This window comes from Chamaea fasciata, unplaced genomic scaffold (assembly GCF_029207755.1).
Source record: "Chamaea fasciata isolate MVZ Bird 193981 ecotype frontalis unplaced genomic scaffold, bChaFas1.0.hap1 SCAF_7, whole genome shotgun sequence".
Lineage (NCBI taxonomy): Eukaryota > Metazoa > Chordata > Aves > Passeriformes > Sylviidae > Chamaea > Chamaea fasciata.
The window spans coordinates 7,592,594-7,608,114 of NW_027094092.1; the positions used below are offsets into that span (position 1 = coordinate 7,592,594).

General features: G+C 38.0%; 1 protein-coding gene across 7 annotated transcripts in view; it reads right to left on the reverse strand.

The window, feature by feature from the left end:
* Window positions 1-15,521, reverse strand: part of PPFIA1 (PTPRF interacting protein alpha 1) — a 53,281-nt gene that overhangs the window by 21,827 nt on the left and 15,933 nt on the right. For 6 of the 7 annotated variants that reach the window (XM_066187446.1, XM_066187442.1, XM_066187439.1 and 3 more), the window contains exons 3-15: window positions 10,240-10,341; window positions 9,570-9,734; window positions 8,661-8,735; window positions 8,123-8,224; window positions 7,647-7,868; window positions 6,802-6,948; window positions 6,168-6,302; window positions 4,979-5,062; window positions 4,343-4,474; window positions 2,892-2,954; window positions 1,802-1,881; window positions 1,424-1,556; window positions 442-665 (exon numbers count right to left, since the gene is read on the reverse strand). In XM_066187446.1, the coding sequence (XP_066043543.1) occupies window positions 442-665; window positions 1,424-1,556; window positions 1,802-1,881; window positions 2,892-2,954; window positions 4,343-4,474; window positions 4,979-5,062; window positions 6,168-6,302; window positions 6,802-6,948; window positions 7,647-7,868; window positions 8,123-8,224; window positions 8,661-8,735; window positions 9,570-9,734; window positions 10,240-10,341 (1,664 nt within the window). The remainder of the gene's footprint in view (window positions 1-441; window positions 666-1,423; window positions 1,557-1,801; window positions 1,882-2,891; window positions 2,955-4,342; window positions 4,475-4,978; window positions 5,063-6,167; window positions 6,303-6,801; window positions 6,949-7,646; window positions 7,869-8,122; window positions 8,225-8,660; window positions 8,736-9,569; window positions 9,735-10,239; window positions 10,342-15,521) is intronic. The other variant, XM_066187440.1, reaches the window with a different exon arrangement.

Below are 15,521 nucleotides of genomic sequence, written 5' to 3' on the forward strand. Positions count from 1 at the left end.
ATTTACAGGCTCACGAGCCATGAGGTTAACTAGCAAGCTAGGGAAACAGGGTAAAATGAAGTGCTTCTCTTTCCAAGGTCTTCTAAGTGATAATTACCTAATACTAAGGTGACACCTATATTATTTATGTTTTTGACCTAATAATGACTGCCAAAGGCCTGCAATGTGAACCTTTTCCACCCAATTACAGAAAACCACCTAAACCCATGAAGAAGAAGAAGAAAGTGAAGAAGGGCTCAGACAACACCCAAAGCCCTCTATCTTGTCTCCCATGTATAACTATATCCTAAAATCTTAAATCTAAGTTTCTAGCATTCCAACAACAAGGACCGTGCAAACGGAATGCAGCGTTAAAAGAAGCGGCACTTAGCAGGAAAACATGGAAAAATTACCATTTTCCAACATGTTTTTATCAAAAGCTCCACAGCAGACAGGCCGTACCTGATCTCTTTGTTGATTGCATCCAACTGTTCCTGCAGCATTATGGCCAAAGTCTGAGCATCAGCCTGACCACTTGGTGACAGCAGATCAACTGAGCTGAAAATGGTCTCCCTGTCATCCTCCACGTCAGACACATCCACATCACTCTCAAATGCTTGTGCCACATTTGCCAACACACTGGCTTGCTGTGCCCGCTCCCAATCCTGCTCATTCAGGGTCTGAACCTGCAAGAATCCATGAAAGAAATAAATGCAAGCTCAAATGGGAAAACCATGACATCTCTACTGCTTATCAAGATGTTTAAAATAATTTATGTAAGTTCACTTACATGCTGAATACATCCATCAAGACAGCAATATTTAGAGAAATGTAAAAAGAGAAAGCTATAATGTAGGAAACTTTAAATTCCATTTAACTGCAAGATGCAGAACAGGCTTATTGAGTCAATTATAACATCGCATATTTTGGCAATACATGCTTTTAATTACAGTAGAATTTTGCTATCAATTCCATGGGAACTATGGAATCAGTTTTATGTAATGAGTACTCAAGTATCGTGAAAGGAAATGGAAATTGGTTGCAGAACAGTAATGTGTTAGATTGGAGTACAGACATAAAATTAGGACTGTTTCAAATTGTACTTTATTTTATCAAAATTTAAAAACAAAACCAAAAATTAAAACAAATAAACAACCCAAAAAAAAAAAAAAAACAAAAAAAACCACCAAAAAAACCCAAAACAAAGCAACAAAAAAACCCCCAACAAAACAAAATTGGAGTTCCAAACCATAATCTTGCAACTATTTGCTAACAATTAAAAGGACCAGCAGCTGTTCACGACTTGGTAAACATAGGATCTATAAAATCCAGGAGTTTATTGCCAGGCCCTCCCAACTCTAAGACTTCCTTGCATCTGATTAGGCTCATGCACTGCACAGATCTGTTTTGCTCTCCCAATGTTATTTGTCTTTTCCCTCCTTACCTTTGAAGGCTCGTCCCTGAGGGCAGCCAGACGTCCCTTCTGGGGCCGCCTGAGCACGGAGGAGGTGCTGTAGGAGTCTGTGTGACTGTCCCCCACAGAGGAGGCTGCCACAGGGAACCTGAAATCCGCTCTGCTGCAACACAAAACAAACATTTCATCCTTACAAAGGGAGAAAGGAACAAAAAAACCCAGTCACCCAAAGGAGTGCTCTTGTCTCACCACTGCCAGTTGTTTTTAAGCAGTGTAAAAATTGCTTTATATGCTCTGTGAAAATGAATTTTATAGCTATGACTAAATTTTTTTGTTTATAATATACAAAATTGTACTTAGCATAGTGACATTAAAGAAAATAGGAAAAAAACAAACTACTGCTGGTACCTATGATGAAGTGATGTCGCTCTGAGCCTCACTTGGTCGTTTTCAGCCCTTAATGCATCAACATTTAATACAAGTTGATCCTGGAAAAATAAATAGAAAAAACATATAATATGCTTTTTAAAAAAATTAATGTCAAATACAAATTTATGAACTAACATTTAGGTTTTTTATCTCATTTCTCTGAAATTTGGAAATAAAGAGATTTTAAGATATACCCTTCAACTTAGAAAACATTGGTTTTGCTACACACAATACAGCACTGTCACAAAAGGGCACCCCAGAATAATTCTGTTGCCTGCCTACTCTGACTCTAGTAATGACAATATGTATTTTAAAAACAGCTATTAGTTCACATTCTGCTAAGTTTATTATTATTAAGTGACGATAAAAAACAAGAAGATATGTTCAAGCTCTCTGCACAAAAACATCTAAAAGCATTCACTTTTAACTTGGATATTTTTACATGCTCTAGAAACTCTGAATTTAACAGCAGAGAAATACAATGAATGAGAAAACAACGAAAGCCTAAATAAAACAGAAAGTGGCTGATAATGAACATCTGTAAGAAGGGACCTTGTCACTTCCAGGACAAGCAGAACACCAGGCAGCTGCTATTGCTAGGAAGCAGCCAAGTCTAATAAATATTTCTCCCTCTGATCCCCAGTTCTTAAAACTTGAACAACAAAATGTTAGCAGTTGCACAAGCATTTTGTGATATTCAATGCCTTGAGAAAACCTTATGGAAAAATGCCCAACATTAAAAGTATTTCTTGTTTGGTTTTGCTGTTCAAGGTCATATGTACAGCAGCATAAAAATTCTACACAATCTCCAAAGTTTGGCCAATTGCCAACATATCCAGGCACTTCACATATTTAAAAGTGTGTTAAGTCCTGGACTATAAGGTTATGTATTACCTAAAAAGTCCTCCTAAATCTGTGGCACACAATACCATAAAATAAGCAATACCATCTCCTTTCTCTTAAAGAGAGCAGGAAATAATAAGTTTTATGAGGAATTAAAATCTGATCCTGCTATGTAGCAAGGCAGCAATTAAATTCCAAGATAGTATTTCAGAAATGGAGAGTTTACCTTTTCATGCTGAAGTTCTTCTATTTGCTTTTTTGCATTTTCAATTTCTCGAAGGAGTGAATTCTGAAATTAAAGGCATCACAAATTAAGTCACTCATAAGATTTACACTTTTAAACCATAACCATGATGAGTATCAAAAAAATATGCAGCCAACACTACACAAATGCATCTTAAATTACAGATCCTTGATTGCTTCCATCATTTCACTTTGATTATAGCTGAAGGTTTATCCTTCCAGGTGTACAGCCCTCTAAATAATGGATTTAATAAGAATACTGGTTCCATAAATCTTTAATAGCAATAGAAACCTTTTAAAGCTCCATTTCACAGTCTAACTAGTAAAAAAAAAAGGAATAATTATGGAATAAGTCAAAGTAATTCAAGAAAGACCACGTGATCAGAACAAAGTCTTAAAATGTTACCTGCACATTTCTTCCCAAATTAGCATAAAAGAATGAGCTGGAAGCCTCAACAAGAACACTTTTTCTAGAAGCTGTTGACTACAGTAAAGGACAAGTAGCTTTTCCTCATTACTTGCAAATGTAGTTATGGTTTAGAAGATAGAAGGGAGTCAGGGTCAACCCTCAGACATCACCTATTATTCAAGCATTATGCATGAATGCAAGAGGAAGCAAACATTCAGTCAGAGTCTGGAAACACCATTTGCGTTCCAAAGCATTTTATTGCCATGACTTTAAAACCAAAGACACTCAGCTTTTCCTGAAACATTTCCCCAGATGATCATTTCACCCTCTAGTAAAATAAACCAAATATATTTTAATCCAAGACCAAGCAATTCAAAGTCAGCATCAAGCAAAGTGCCACTTTAGAAGACATTGCTTTGCTGGATGCAGAATAAGGGATCTAACTTCAAGCTGTGCATGGAAGAATAATCCATAAGGACCTAGATCCAAAAGCAGAAGGGAAGAAAAAGAATAAAAAATGTGTCAGAAGAGACAAATTGGGTGCAGGGGAAAGCTCCAAGATGTGCACTGACAGTGCAGGAACAGCCCATTTACACTCATATTGATGTGTCTCAAAATTAACTACCTGAGAAGAAAAGCAAATTGCAGGAATCCCACAATAACTCAGGGGAACCGGTACAGCCAAAAGCAGTGGGAAACAAAGGAAACTGAACTGGAAAGGTCAAAGTTCCAGTGCTTTAGGCTTCTTGTATTACACTGGATGAGCCTATTTATGCAATCTGCACCGGTCAAGTAAAAAAGGATAACGCTAAAAGCTGCCTTCTCAACACCACAGTGCAGAGCCCAGGGACAACCTCAAAAATTATTTTTAAGAGCGTATTTTCAAAATCCACACTAAAAAAAAAGAGCCTTAACAGCAACTACTTATTAACGAGAGTTTTGTGTTTATTTGCTGAAGTTACAGACACGTTGCAAAAGGCACAAATCATTACAGAATTCCACATTACTGGAATCTGACTCGTTACCTTGTCTTCCAGGGCAGCCATCCTCTCCTTGAGATGAAGCTGGAGCCGTTCATTGGATTCAGACAGGAGCTTATCAACAGTTTCTGACAAACGTTTATTGTGCTCTTCATTCATCTTCTCTCTCTGTCTAGCCTGAGATACAAAAAAGCTACTGAAAAAAACTTCAGATTTGCAATACCTCTAACAACTTCCAAGTTATGAAGGCAGCAAGCTTTCTTTAATCAAAATTCATTTTCTTTAACAGCAATATTTCTCCACAGAGGAACACTGCATGTGCTTCTAGGCCTCTGTTAAGGGAATCTAAAGGACAGGACACCTCAGTCTTTAATAAGTGATCCAAGATCAGAAGTTTAAAAATCTATGCCTACATTAAAATTTTTTTAACGAAGCACAATTCAGAATGGATTCCATTATTTATAACCCAGGAACCAATTTTTCCATAGTCATTTAATTCACCAAATTTCTTCAGACTTTCATTGGAGACTTTCAGCACGTTTTCCTTGAGATTTAAGGTTAGCCACAGTACAGTGACTCACTATCAGCCAGCCTAAACTCTGGCTTTATTTTAAAGCTGAGAAAAAGAGGATTAGGTTCTTTCTTTCAGCTTTTTATCTTTGTCAAAATGACGTGCAGTACCCTTTGCAGTTCTTGATTCTTCTCTTCAAGCTGTGCCTCCATCTGTCTCAGTCGCTCCTCGATATTGCCGTGTCTCTCCTCAGCCTGTCAATTTGAGAGCAAAATTAGAATTTGGGTGGGTTTTTTTAGGCTTCCAAAGCACAGAAACACTGAGGCACAGGAATATTTCTAACATGCTTTGCACAACTGCCGTTCATGGTAAAGGACAATGCAGAACAGATGCTTTTCTGTCACCAAAAGGACCTTACAAGAGTTCAGATGGGAAGTGGCAAAATGATGAAACCTCTCACCCCTAAGTACCATGAACCAACTACTATTTGCAAACGAGCTTGCAACAGCAAAGTTCATTCATATACCCAAGAAATAAAACCAAAAAATAAATAAAAGTAAAGACTGAGTGCATTTTCCTCACTAGCCTGGACAATGGGACCCTTTGCTAGTAATCATGGCAAAGCAAAAAGCAGCAAGCAGAGACAAGGACTAAGATACAACTTCTACCTTCCTAAGCTTGGTGGCAAGTTCCAAAACTTTAGCATCTTTAGCAGCAGAGCTCCCAGGAGACAAAAGGTCAGACTACAGAGCCAGTTAGGGACAGGAAAGATAACAGGGAAAGAAATGAAACTAAGGATTTGAAAGAAAACATGCACACAACACACTTGAAAAGGCTCATTTGGTAGTTAACTAAATATAATTCTTCAGATTTCATTATTCCATTTGCAGCCCTGTAAAAATCTTGATATTTGGTAGTACCACAAATTCTCTTGCTCCCCACTTGCTTCACTTAGCTAGCAGTGGAAGAAATTTAGGTTTCCCTTTCAGAAAGAGTTCATGTTTAAAAAACTTTATTATTGAGTAATTTTAGTTTAAAAAACCCCAAAAATAATAATTCAGAGAGATATTTTTATGATGTAGAAGAGTTAACAGAAAACCCACTCAAGTTCCATAAAACAGAAACTAAAAAAAAAGATTAAAAAAGGAAAAAAAAAAAAAAAAGAAGAAAAAAAAAGAGTGAATCAGAATGTCTTCAGAGATGAATGGAAAAAAAGTAGGAAGCAAACATAAATATTTTCTGAATTATTTATGGGAAAACTGGAAACCAAACGTAAGCAAGCCAACACTAGGAACAGATTTCCTGCAGTGGGACACCAGTGGAAAAGGGAGCCTGGAGGATACCATGCCACCACCTCACCTTTGTAAGTGCTGCCACTCTCTGTGCCAGCTCAGCCTCCACCTCTGGCAAAGTCTCAGCTTTTCTCAGGGTCTGCTGCAGCTTTTGCTCAGCCAGTTCCAGTCGCTCCTGCAGCTGCCTGTTCTTATCTTCACTCTGCACAGCGTTATGGCCAGCAAGTGTTGAGGGTTAAAGAAGTGATTAGTTAGAATTATAAAGTTGGACTATTTCATGTCAAGAACTTGTCAAACTTCCTCTCTCGCTAAGGCAATAGCCTGTAAAAATAACTACACCCTATGCAAATCTTACAAGTTTAGTGCAGAATGAGTAATTCTCACCTACAAAACTAAAGATGCTTGGAAACACATACAGTAACTTAAAAATCCATAATTAATAGGGACAACAGCCCTGCTGCCCCAGGAGGAAGTGCACTAAATTTCTCAAAACCATTTCCCAGCTGTCTCATCTTTATTCCCAGGGTAAAAATCTCTACAATGTACGACTCCAGCTCCTGAAAAACAATCACTAATAACAGCACATCACAGCTGATATTTATCTTCCTAAAAGCAAAGTGCTTCAGCACAGCATGAACATTAATTATCTCCATTAGCTTTATGCTGAGCAAAATGTACTTCATCTCATTTGAAACTACAACCTGTCGGTGCATGGAGTCTTTAGTGGCAATTTCATTTTCAAGTTTGTCATTGAGGTCATGCACGGATGTAGCTTCACGTTGTGCAGCGAGGTAGCGTTTCTCCAGAGTGGTGATCCTCTCCTCCATGTCCTCCTTCTGGGCCAGAGTCTGGGCAACACACAGGACAGAAGCCAGAGTGTAAGAAGTAATTGGTGTTCAAATCAAAATTAAAAAAAAAAAAAAAATCAGGTTATTTTTCTCAGTAGAAAATGAAGTAAGAAGTGGCTTTTTCAAACAGTGAATGATTAAAACCCACTGGTCCTTTTTACCTTACACCACAGATCTGCTACTTTCCTTTCCAGTGGTATGCACACAGCAGATCTTGACTTGCTGAGGATGGTCATAGAGTGTTCTGGGATTTAAATAAGCTCCCTTTCTATCTAATAAGGATATGTGGGACCCTGGAGATTAGGGATTCAGCAGTGACAGGAACTGTCAACCACACCACTGAAATTAAAGGAATTCCTCAACCAAGTGCATCTTATAAAAGAGGAAGCATAAGGTGAGCATGTATGACAAGATCAAGCATCTCTTCCAGAACATGCTGACATTGGCAATGCTAGATCTCCAGTCTCTTCATGAAATATCTACTTAGTCATAGATTTATCCTGAAGACAAATTTTCTTAAGTGACTGGTCATTTAAACAAAAACCAGACACCCATCATGTCCTAAAAAACCATTTTCTTCTCATCTGTCAAACCAAAGACTTCCAAAAATATAAAAGTTCAACTGAGCACCAGTGAGACTAAAATTTTATAAAGTACTGGTACTGTGACTCCCCAGATCCTGACAGTTCCTTCCTCACCTCTCGTACATCCCTCTGTAACTTTGTGTTCATTTCTTCAGATTTTATTAAGTCTTTCCTTGCTGTGTCTAAATCTTCTTCCAGCTCTGTTACTTTGCTGGACAAAGCAGTGAGGCGTTCTTTCATTTGTGTCTGCTCTTTGTTTTGCTTATCTATGATATCTTGAAGTTCAATCACTTTAGCAAGGTTTTCATCATGGCATAATGAACCATCAGAGGATCTCTAATGAATAGGACAAAAAAAAAAGGGTATTAGCATGATGCAAACAAGACTGAAAAACAAATTGTTACTCACCTGTAAACATCCCTCCCCAAAGATAATTTTATTATTGGATAAACTGCAAAAGCTGAAATTTCGATAACTAGGACTTTTTAATTAGATGATCACTCAAAAATATTTTATTATGGCTTAAAATTAAAATGGTATAGTTAATGATTAAAAACCAGATGTCAGCTAAGCAAAGTAAATAGCTGTACCTTCCCATTTGTAGTTGGTGTATTTTCTTGTTCATGATTTATATCCAGCATCCCATCTGGAAGTGTTTTCTTCTGATTATTTTGCTCTTTCAGAATCATTAACTAAAAGAAAAGTTTACAGACATATGTTTCAAGTCAATTCCTTTCTCACTAATAATATAAGGAACAGCTGCAAAAGCAAAGGAGCAAAATAACAATTACTGATTCTACTGCCAGGTATGTATTAATAAAATCTGGCACAGGCACTCAAATACCTTATGCCACTGCAAACCCTTATTTTAAAGGCACAGGAACTCTTTTAGTTGGGTGTTTTTTCGGTTGGGTTTTTTTTGGGGCAGAGAAGGTGTCAGGAGGTTGAGGTCTGGTTTTTTTCTTCTCCTGCTCTTTCAAAGCAGCTAAGTTAAAAATTAACAATTATTCCATTTGGCAAAAAATCAAAAGGAAGAAGTGAAAGTGAAATGTAATAAATTACTCTGTACAAACATCAGCTGAAACACCCCAATGGACACATGCGCCTTCTTTTAATACAGAAACTTACCTCTTTATGTGTAGTACCTAGTTCTTCTTCCAATAAGCTACATCTTTCAAGTGCTACTCGTAACCTCTCCCTTACCTGAAAGGGCAATTTCAAATTATTTGAAATCATTTAAATCAAAAAGAAATCAATTTCACTTGCTGCCATGCCTTTACAGATAATAAATGACACAGTTTCCATTACACTTAGAAACCACCCTCATCAGGAGTCAGTACTAATTACAACACATGCTACCAAAAAATAGCCAAATAACGTGTATTTATAATCTAGCTTTTCCTTTTTGGTCATTAGCAACATGACCTGTACATTTAGAGACTAAAGAATTAAACATACCCAGAATCTGCTTGTCCTTCTGCAAGGCACAGTCTGTCTTTGCTTTTGCTCATTTACGAAATGGAAGAACAGGTCAAATTCCACTTAAAATTATTTTCCAGATTTTATACACAAGGGTTGATGCCGCTCAAGGCATCAGGGTCACAAAGTCAGGTAAACTGCAAGTTGGCAACCAAATTCACAGCGAACTTTAGCAGCTGCATATTCTGCTGCTATTATCAGGCACAACTGAAGGGAGGAGTTCTTTAAATTCAGATTTCTATCCCAGTGTAAGCAGATTCCGCTCCTTCTCTTCTCTCTAGTCCATTTCTTGTATTAGATAATCAAAAGGATAAATCCTGATGTTGTACAGGTAAGCAGAGGTGTGCATTCGTACAGCAAATATATTGCTGCTGAACCATGCTGAGTTTACATTAACACAGGTAATGAAGAGCTTGAATAAACCGCAGCACCTTCATTTAGGAGAGCAGTTACTAATGTAGTTACACCGCAGAGACTTCTACAACTTCAGTACAAAAACTGCCTGGCCCACACAAAAGAAATAGGATGAAAAAAAAGTCAGGTACAATACTTCATTACCTTTTCATCAAGGGCTTTGTGGTGCTCAAATAAAGATTTTAGTGCTTTGAGAACTTCTACTTCACTAGAAACTCCTGCTGGAGACTGAGCTTGCCTCTTCACAACAGTCATCCTGAGGGATCGCTCATGCCTGGAGACAAGACACTCCAAATGTTCCAGTAATAGCTAAAGCAAAAGGAAAAAAAAAAGAAAGGAACAATGTTTATTCCTGTACTGTACAGCTGCAGAAAACCCTGCCTCCTAGAACACCAGGTTTAGAGTTCTAAACTTCAAATTTCACAGACAAAGGATACTGTATCAAGTGTAAAGACTCGTTTTTAATATTTCAGCTGTATTAGCAGTGTGAGCTGCTCAAACAGATCACCACAACCTGCCCACTCTGCTCCTCTGATCCCAGAGCTGCAGGATTACAAAACTTTAACAAGAAATCTGGATGGCAGATAGCAGTGCAGCCTTACAAGCTTTTCCTGATTGTGCACAGCAGCATTTGGAGCTGTGCACAAGCTGCCAAACCTTCTCAATCAACACACGCACATTTGCACTTCCATGGAGCTTCATGTGCAAGTGTCAGGGAAAAAAATACTTTTAGGTTTTCAAATTCAACGTTTGATTCCCTGCCTGTAGCTGGATGCTTTAACAATGGTGAACTTGGAGAAGACAAGGAACTGACCCTCGTATTATTTCTTTCTGCTTTCAGCTCAGCAATTTCTTCTTCCCTTTCAAGCAGCTGCTCCCTGCATACATTCAGCTCTTTTGTGAGCGCTGCAAATTCCTGGAACAAACCAGACAGATATAAGCACATCAAATATCAGGACACAGTGAGAGTGGATTCATATGAACACTTGACAGTTCCTTGAAGCATTCATTTCAGATGTGCAAAGCCAATACAACTGTATAGTCATGCTAAGCCAGCTTCAGTTCAAACACTTAAAACCTTTATGCTGCCAACTGTAAAGACAAAAGATGTTTGACCAGGACTTTGAAAACTTGTTTGTGTCTCAAGGCCATGACATGAGTTGAGGTTTCCCTGGTAAGCAAAGGGAAAAATGTATTTGTGACACACTTTGTTATGGTTTCAAAGAGTTGTTGGTTTTGTGTGTTTTGGTTTGTTGGCTTTTTTTAACAGCTGCTGAGGGAGACAGAAAAACAGAGCCCTAAGCACAGCAAAATAAGGAAACCAACAAACATGACAAATTTCAAGTCAATATTTAATTGTGAGCAGCAATGCATAATCCTGACATGTACCAGAATACAGCTAAATCCAGGAATTTCATTCATGCCTTCCTTCATATCTCACCAAAGGAAATGAAGCAGCCCTTTCCCTACAGTCCTGCTAGAAATCTCCGAGGATTAGAATCAGAATTTTCTGAAAGCTGAGCCCGGGGGCTCAAAGCCTTCACAAGGCTCACCCTTCAAATTCAATAAAGATTTCACCAAACAAAATCCAACCAAAGTGAAATAGTACAGAGTGAAGTGTCATCAGGGAACAGGAGTTGAGCTAACTCACATCACATACTGCATGCTTATTACTGCAGTGACCACAGTCCATGTGAAAGAATATCCTCCTACAATTTGGGGTTTGTCAGGAAATGATTGTACCAATATCTGCAAGAGCCACTGCAACCTAAACCATCTCCCCTCTCTATCAACAGCCTCACTAACAATACTTAATACAAAAGACATTTAAATGTTCTATCAACTCAGGGAGCACACCCTGAATAGAACAAAAGGTGCAACTATACATCACAATTAGAAGCAAACACAAAGCATAATTCTATCTACCCTGGCAAAAGTTCAGTTCTAATCTGAACTGCACTGGAAATGAGAATTGACAGTGTGAGTGTGAACAAGTCCATCCTTTAGAACAGAGCTTTGCAAGAAAGCAACCCTCATGTCTTGTCAATGCAACTTATAATGTGAAAATAAATACACCTTAGTCACTCCAGTGGCTAGTGAACACATCGGGAACACGTGGATAAGAAAACATCAAAATGCTAGTAAAAAACACTCCTTTCTGCTGTCCAAAATAAGGGAAATACTCATAAACAAGAGCCTTGCCTAATAAACAATGGATTTGTACAGCTGACCTGGCTATTAGCAGGACAAGGTGAACACAAATGGCCAGCTAAGTGGAGACACAATTGCTGCTTCTCTGCTTTTTCCAAACTCTGCAAGACACACTGCTTATCAGCCAGCAGCTGCACATCAAGGGAAAGCTTAAGATGGAGCTGTTTTACAGCAAAATTCAAAGTGACAGAATGCACATGCTTAAAAACCAAAGGCCACATCAACCAATTCATTATACTAAGCACATCTGCAAATTCTAACATGCAGCTAAAATAAGCAGACACGGTCAACAGACACTGCAATTTCCAGTATTTATTTGGTAAACTTTATTCTAAAACGTACACATGACTGAAAAGACAAAATATGTTGCACAATATACACCTGTAGTGAACTCCTCTGGAATTACTAATGTATCAGGCTTTTAAAACTTGCTGTGGAAAAGACAGCAATACCACCACCACAGATGCAGAATCCATCCGTATAATCCCTCTTCCTAAATCAAAACCTGCTCATTGGAAAAAGTTTGTCCCCCTGCTTGATCAGCAAAAAACTGCAAAACATCTTAATTTATTTTCTTTCTCAACCACTAAATTATTGGATTTCTCTAACACACTTAATAATTACATTCATATAAATATTTGACTGCAGCATTTCATTTGCATTCTTAAAAAGAAAAAAAATACGGTGTATTATTTTCAAAATGGCCAGGAAATACTTTCAAAACAACATGCTCTATAAATACAGCTACCAGAACTTTTACACACACAAAACAAATTACAAAAGGGTCCTGAGTGCAAGGTAAACCAAGAGAGGAAAAACCTACTTCAAGCTTCTCTGGAGCTGACAGAAATACTGACTCTACCACGAGCTTTCCCAGCAGAACGCTCCTTCACATCCAAGCTTTTCCTGCACCTTCAATATCCCACCTGTGGGAGCTTCCAAGGCTCCCAGGGAACTGGCAGCACACTCCCTTTTTGCTGTCACCTGTTAGGTAAACCAGAAACCAAAGCTGCCATTTTTCACTGGCAGTCCTCGCTTATCTTTACAGATTAGATAATTATGTACTACTGAGAACAGCTTGGTATAAGCTTACTTTCTTGGTGTGTTTCCCCTTCCAAATTAATAATAACATAACAGTAATTTAAAAAACTCTAAAAATGCCATCATCAACATTTAGATATTGCCCAATTCTCCCAATGACAGTGGCCTGACATGGGAAGTTTTGTATTTTTCCAGCCTGCATCTCAAGTCTCGAGAACAGGATGAGGAGCACAGCAAGGACTACCAGACAGTGTCTCATCATCCTGTTTCAACTTTAAATCACTGCACAGCATCAGTATATATCTTTTTATCTATATGAGCTTCCCCATGTGAAAACCAGCTGTATGTTTGAAAGGAAGGCTATTCACCCTTCATTCAGATGGTTATAGGACAGAGAGGTCCAGTCTATTGCATACTCCTGTGTAAATATAAATTGTAGCACAAATAGATCCCAGTTGTGACACGAACCATCACACTGTCAGATGACCCAGAGCAAGAGTGCACACAGGAATTTATATTGCTGCTGCATAAACACACTGACAGGGATTGCTGGCATTGCATAACACCTCCATTGCTGTTTGTTTTGACAAAACTGAGTTGCTTCGAGTGCTGTAAGATGCCTAAGAAAGAACATTTGAATGTCCTTAGTTTCAGCTGACACTGCCAAAAGACATGTCCTTTCTAGTTTTAATACTTACCTTCAGTGGGAGACAATTTGTGATTTCCTTAAGCAGTTCGAAAGCAGAGAAACTATTTGCAGCTTTATAATATCAAGAAATTTTGAGCTGTCACACAATTTCTTCCTTGGCATTAGATGAATGTACAGAAAGAATTAAAAAGGAAAGAATCCAGAGAAACTTTCCCACTTGTGCACAAAGCTGTGTTACTTTTCTGTAATTAAGAAGACTGAGAGCAACAGAATGAAGTTCTGCTCTGTTTCTGGCTGCCATCAAAATAATAAATACACAGTGCTGGGGAGTCACAAGAATTGAACTCACAATAAGCACTTCAGAGCACTCACACAAATCGGTGGGAGAGGGCTGGATTTACCAGGGAAATATTCCCTGCCGATTAGAACATTCTGGCAAACACCCATACTCTACAGTAAACTGAAATATTTACTGAAGAAAGTAACTTTCTGACCCAACTGAATCATTCCAAACACGTCACTCTAGCCGCCAGAAATAAATATTCTCAACAAATGCCACATTGAGCAAGTACGTTGGTTCTCATTCAGTAATACATTTTCAGGGTTTTTTGTTCCCAAGCTCCAGGATTTTTTAAAGCAATAGCATTTCTTCTACCTCAACCTTCAGAGCTGACCTTCCACCTTCAGTATTTAGATGCCACAATATAAACATCCTTCCAAAAGCTGGATCCATTAGTGCTGAGCTGACACACTTAGGAACTTCAAGATCCCAATCCAGGAATATTGCAGCTTTCTGGGAACAGGTTCCCTTCATGTTCATTATAAACATAATGCACAGGTCTCACAGACAGCACATCAGAGACCAATAAATGCTACGTGACAGGAAGATAGTATTTAACCTAAGGGAAACACTTGAAAGAAACAGAGGTAATTCCCGAAAGTCTGTTAATTTGTGTATTAGGGATGCTCTACAAATAACTAAACTTGTTTGGAATTTGATCAAGCAAAAAAAAAAAAAACAACCACCTTATTCCACAAGAAAATGCAACACCACTCGAGTGCACAAGTAATCATGAATTACAAGCAACCATATGGCCAGAAGATTTATATAAATGATGAAAAAATATGTAATAAAAAAGAAAAACATTTTAATCAAATATCCTTAAATACTGTAAAGTAGTGACTTGAGGCAATAGAAAGATGAAGTTGTGACTGTTGCATCTTTAGGAACATCTCTGACTGAAATATATGACTGGAATTTACGTGTTTAATCTCCAAGTGATATTTTGGTTTACTGTTATCATTCTGGTCTGTAGACTGAATATCCAGCAAACAACTCACAAATCTGGGCAGCTGAAGGGAGCAGGAAAAGAGCAAGTGGGGGAAGTGCAGGACATCAGGGGTGAAAACCAATGGGATCTGATTTAAGTTTCCATCATGATGATTGTACTACATATAAACCACAATCATTCCAAATCATGACTGCACAGAAACGGCGAGTATACAGTCTAAAACAAAACAAGCAAAGACAATTTAAATAACTAGGCTTATTTCTAGAGTATTTCACAGTCACTTCATTTTCAACCTAAGGGGTTTAGGTAGCACACAGTGACCATGAGCCCCGAAATATTTGAAAGTTCCTAGCAAGCAAATTTTCATACCTATTAAGTCAGGGGTTTGTCTTGGTTTTTTTTTAGGCTAAGAATCAGAACTATGAAATTATGAAACAGTTCAAGGGTATCAAGAGTTAAAACTGAGAAGAACTGACTTGTTTTCACCATTAAATGCAGCCCTGGAAAAAAACAGTTACACACCAACACAGATTGTGCTTTGCCTGTTCCATGTAGTAGAACACATTGCTTTCAACCTTTCCATATCTCTGGCATGTGCTAATGGGAGGGAGAAAAATCAGCCTAGAGTGTGCAAAGAAAAATATTTTCCTTTTCACCTCATGAAAATAATTTCCAGTAAGTATCGAGCAGCCTGAATTGACTAAGCTAGAAACATAAAACTTATTTCAAACATTAACAGAATCAGTTCTATGAAACAAGTTTATCTTTTGTTCCCAAACCCCCAGCACAAAAAATGGAGTGTAAGAGAATACTTCAAGTAATCCTAAAACATGGATATGTCAAATTCTTGTGTTTCAGAACACTGAAAGACTTTTCATGCTCAAAGTAGCTGTTTTTCCAAGT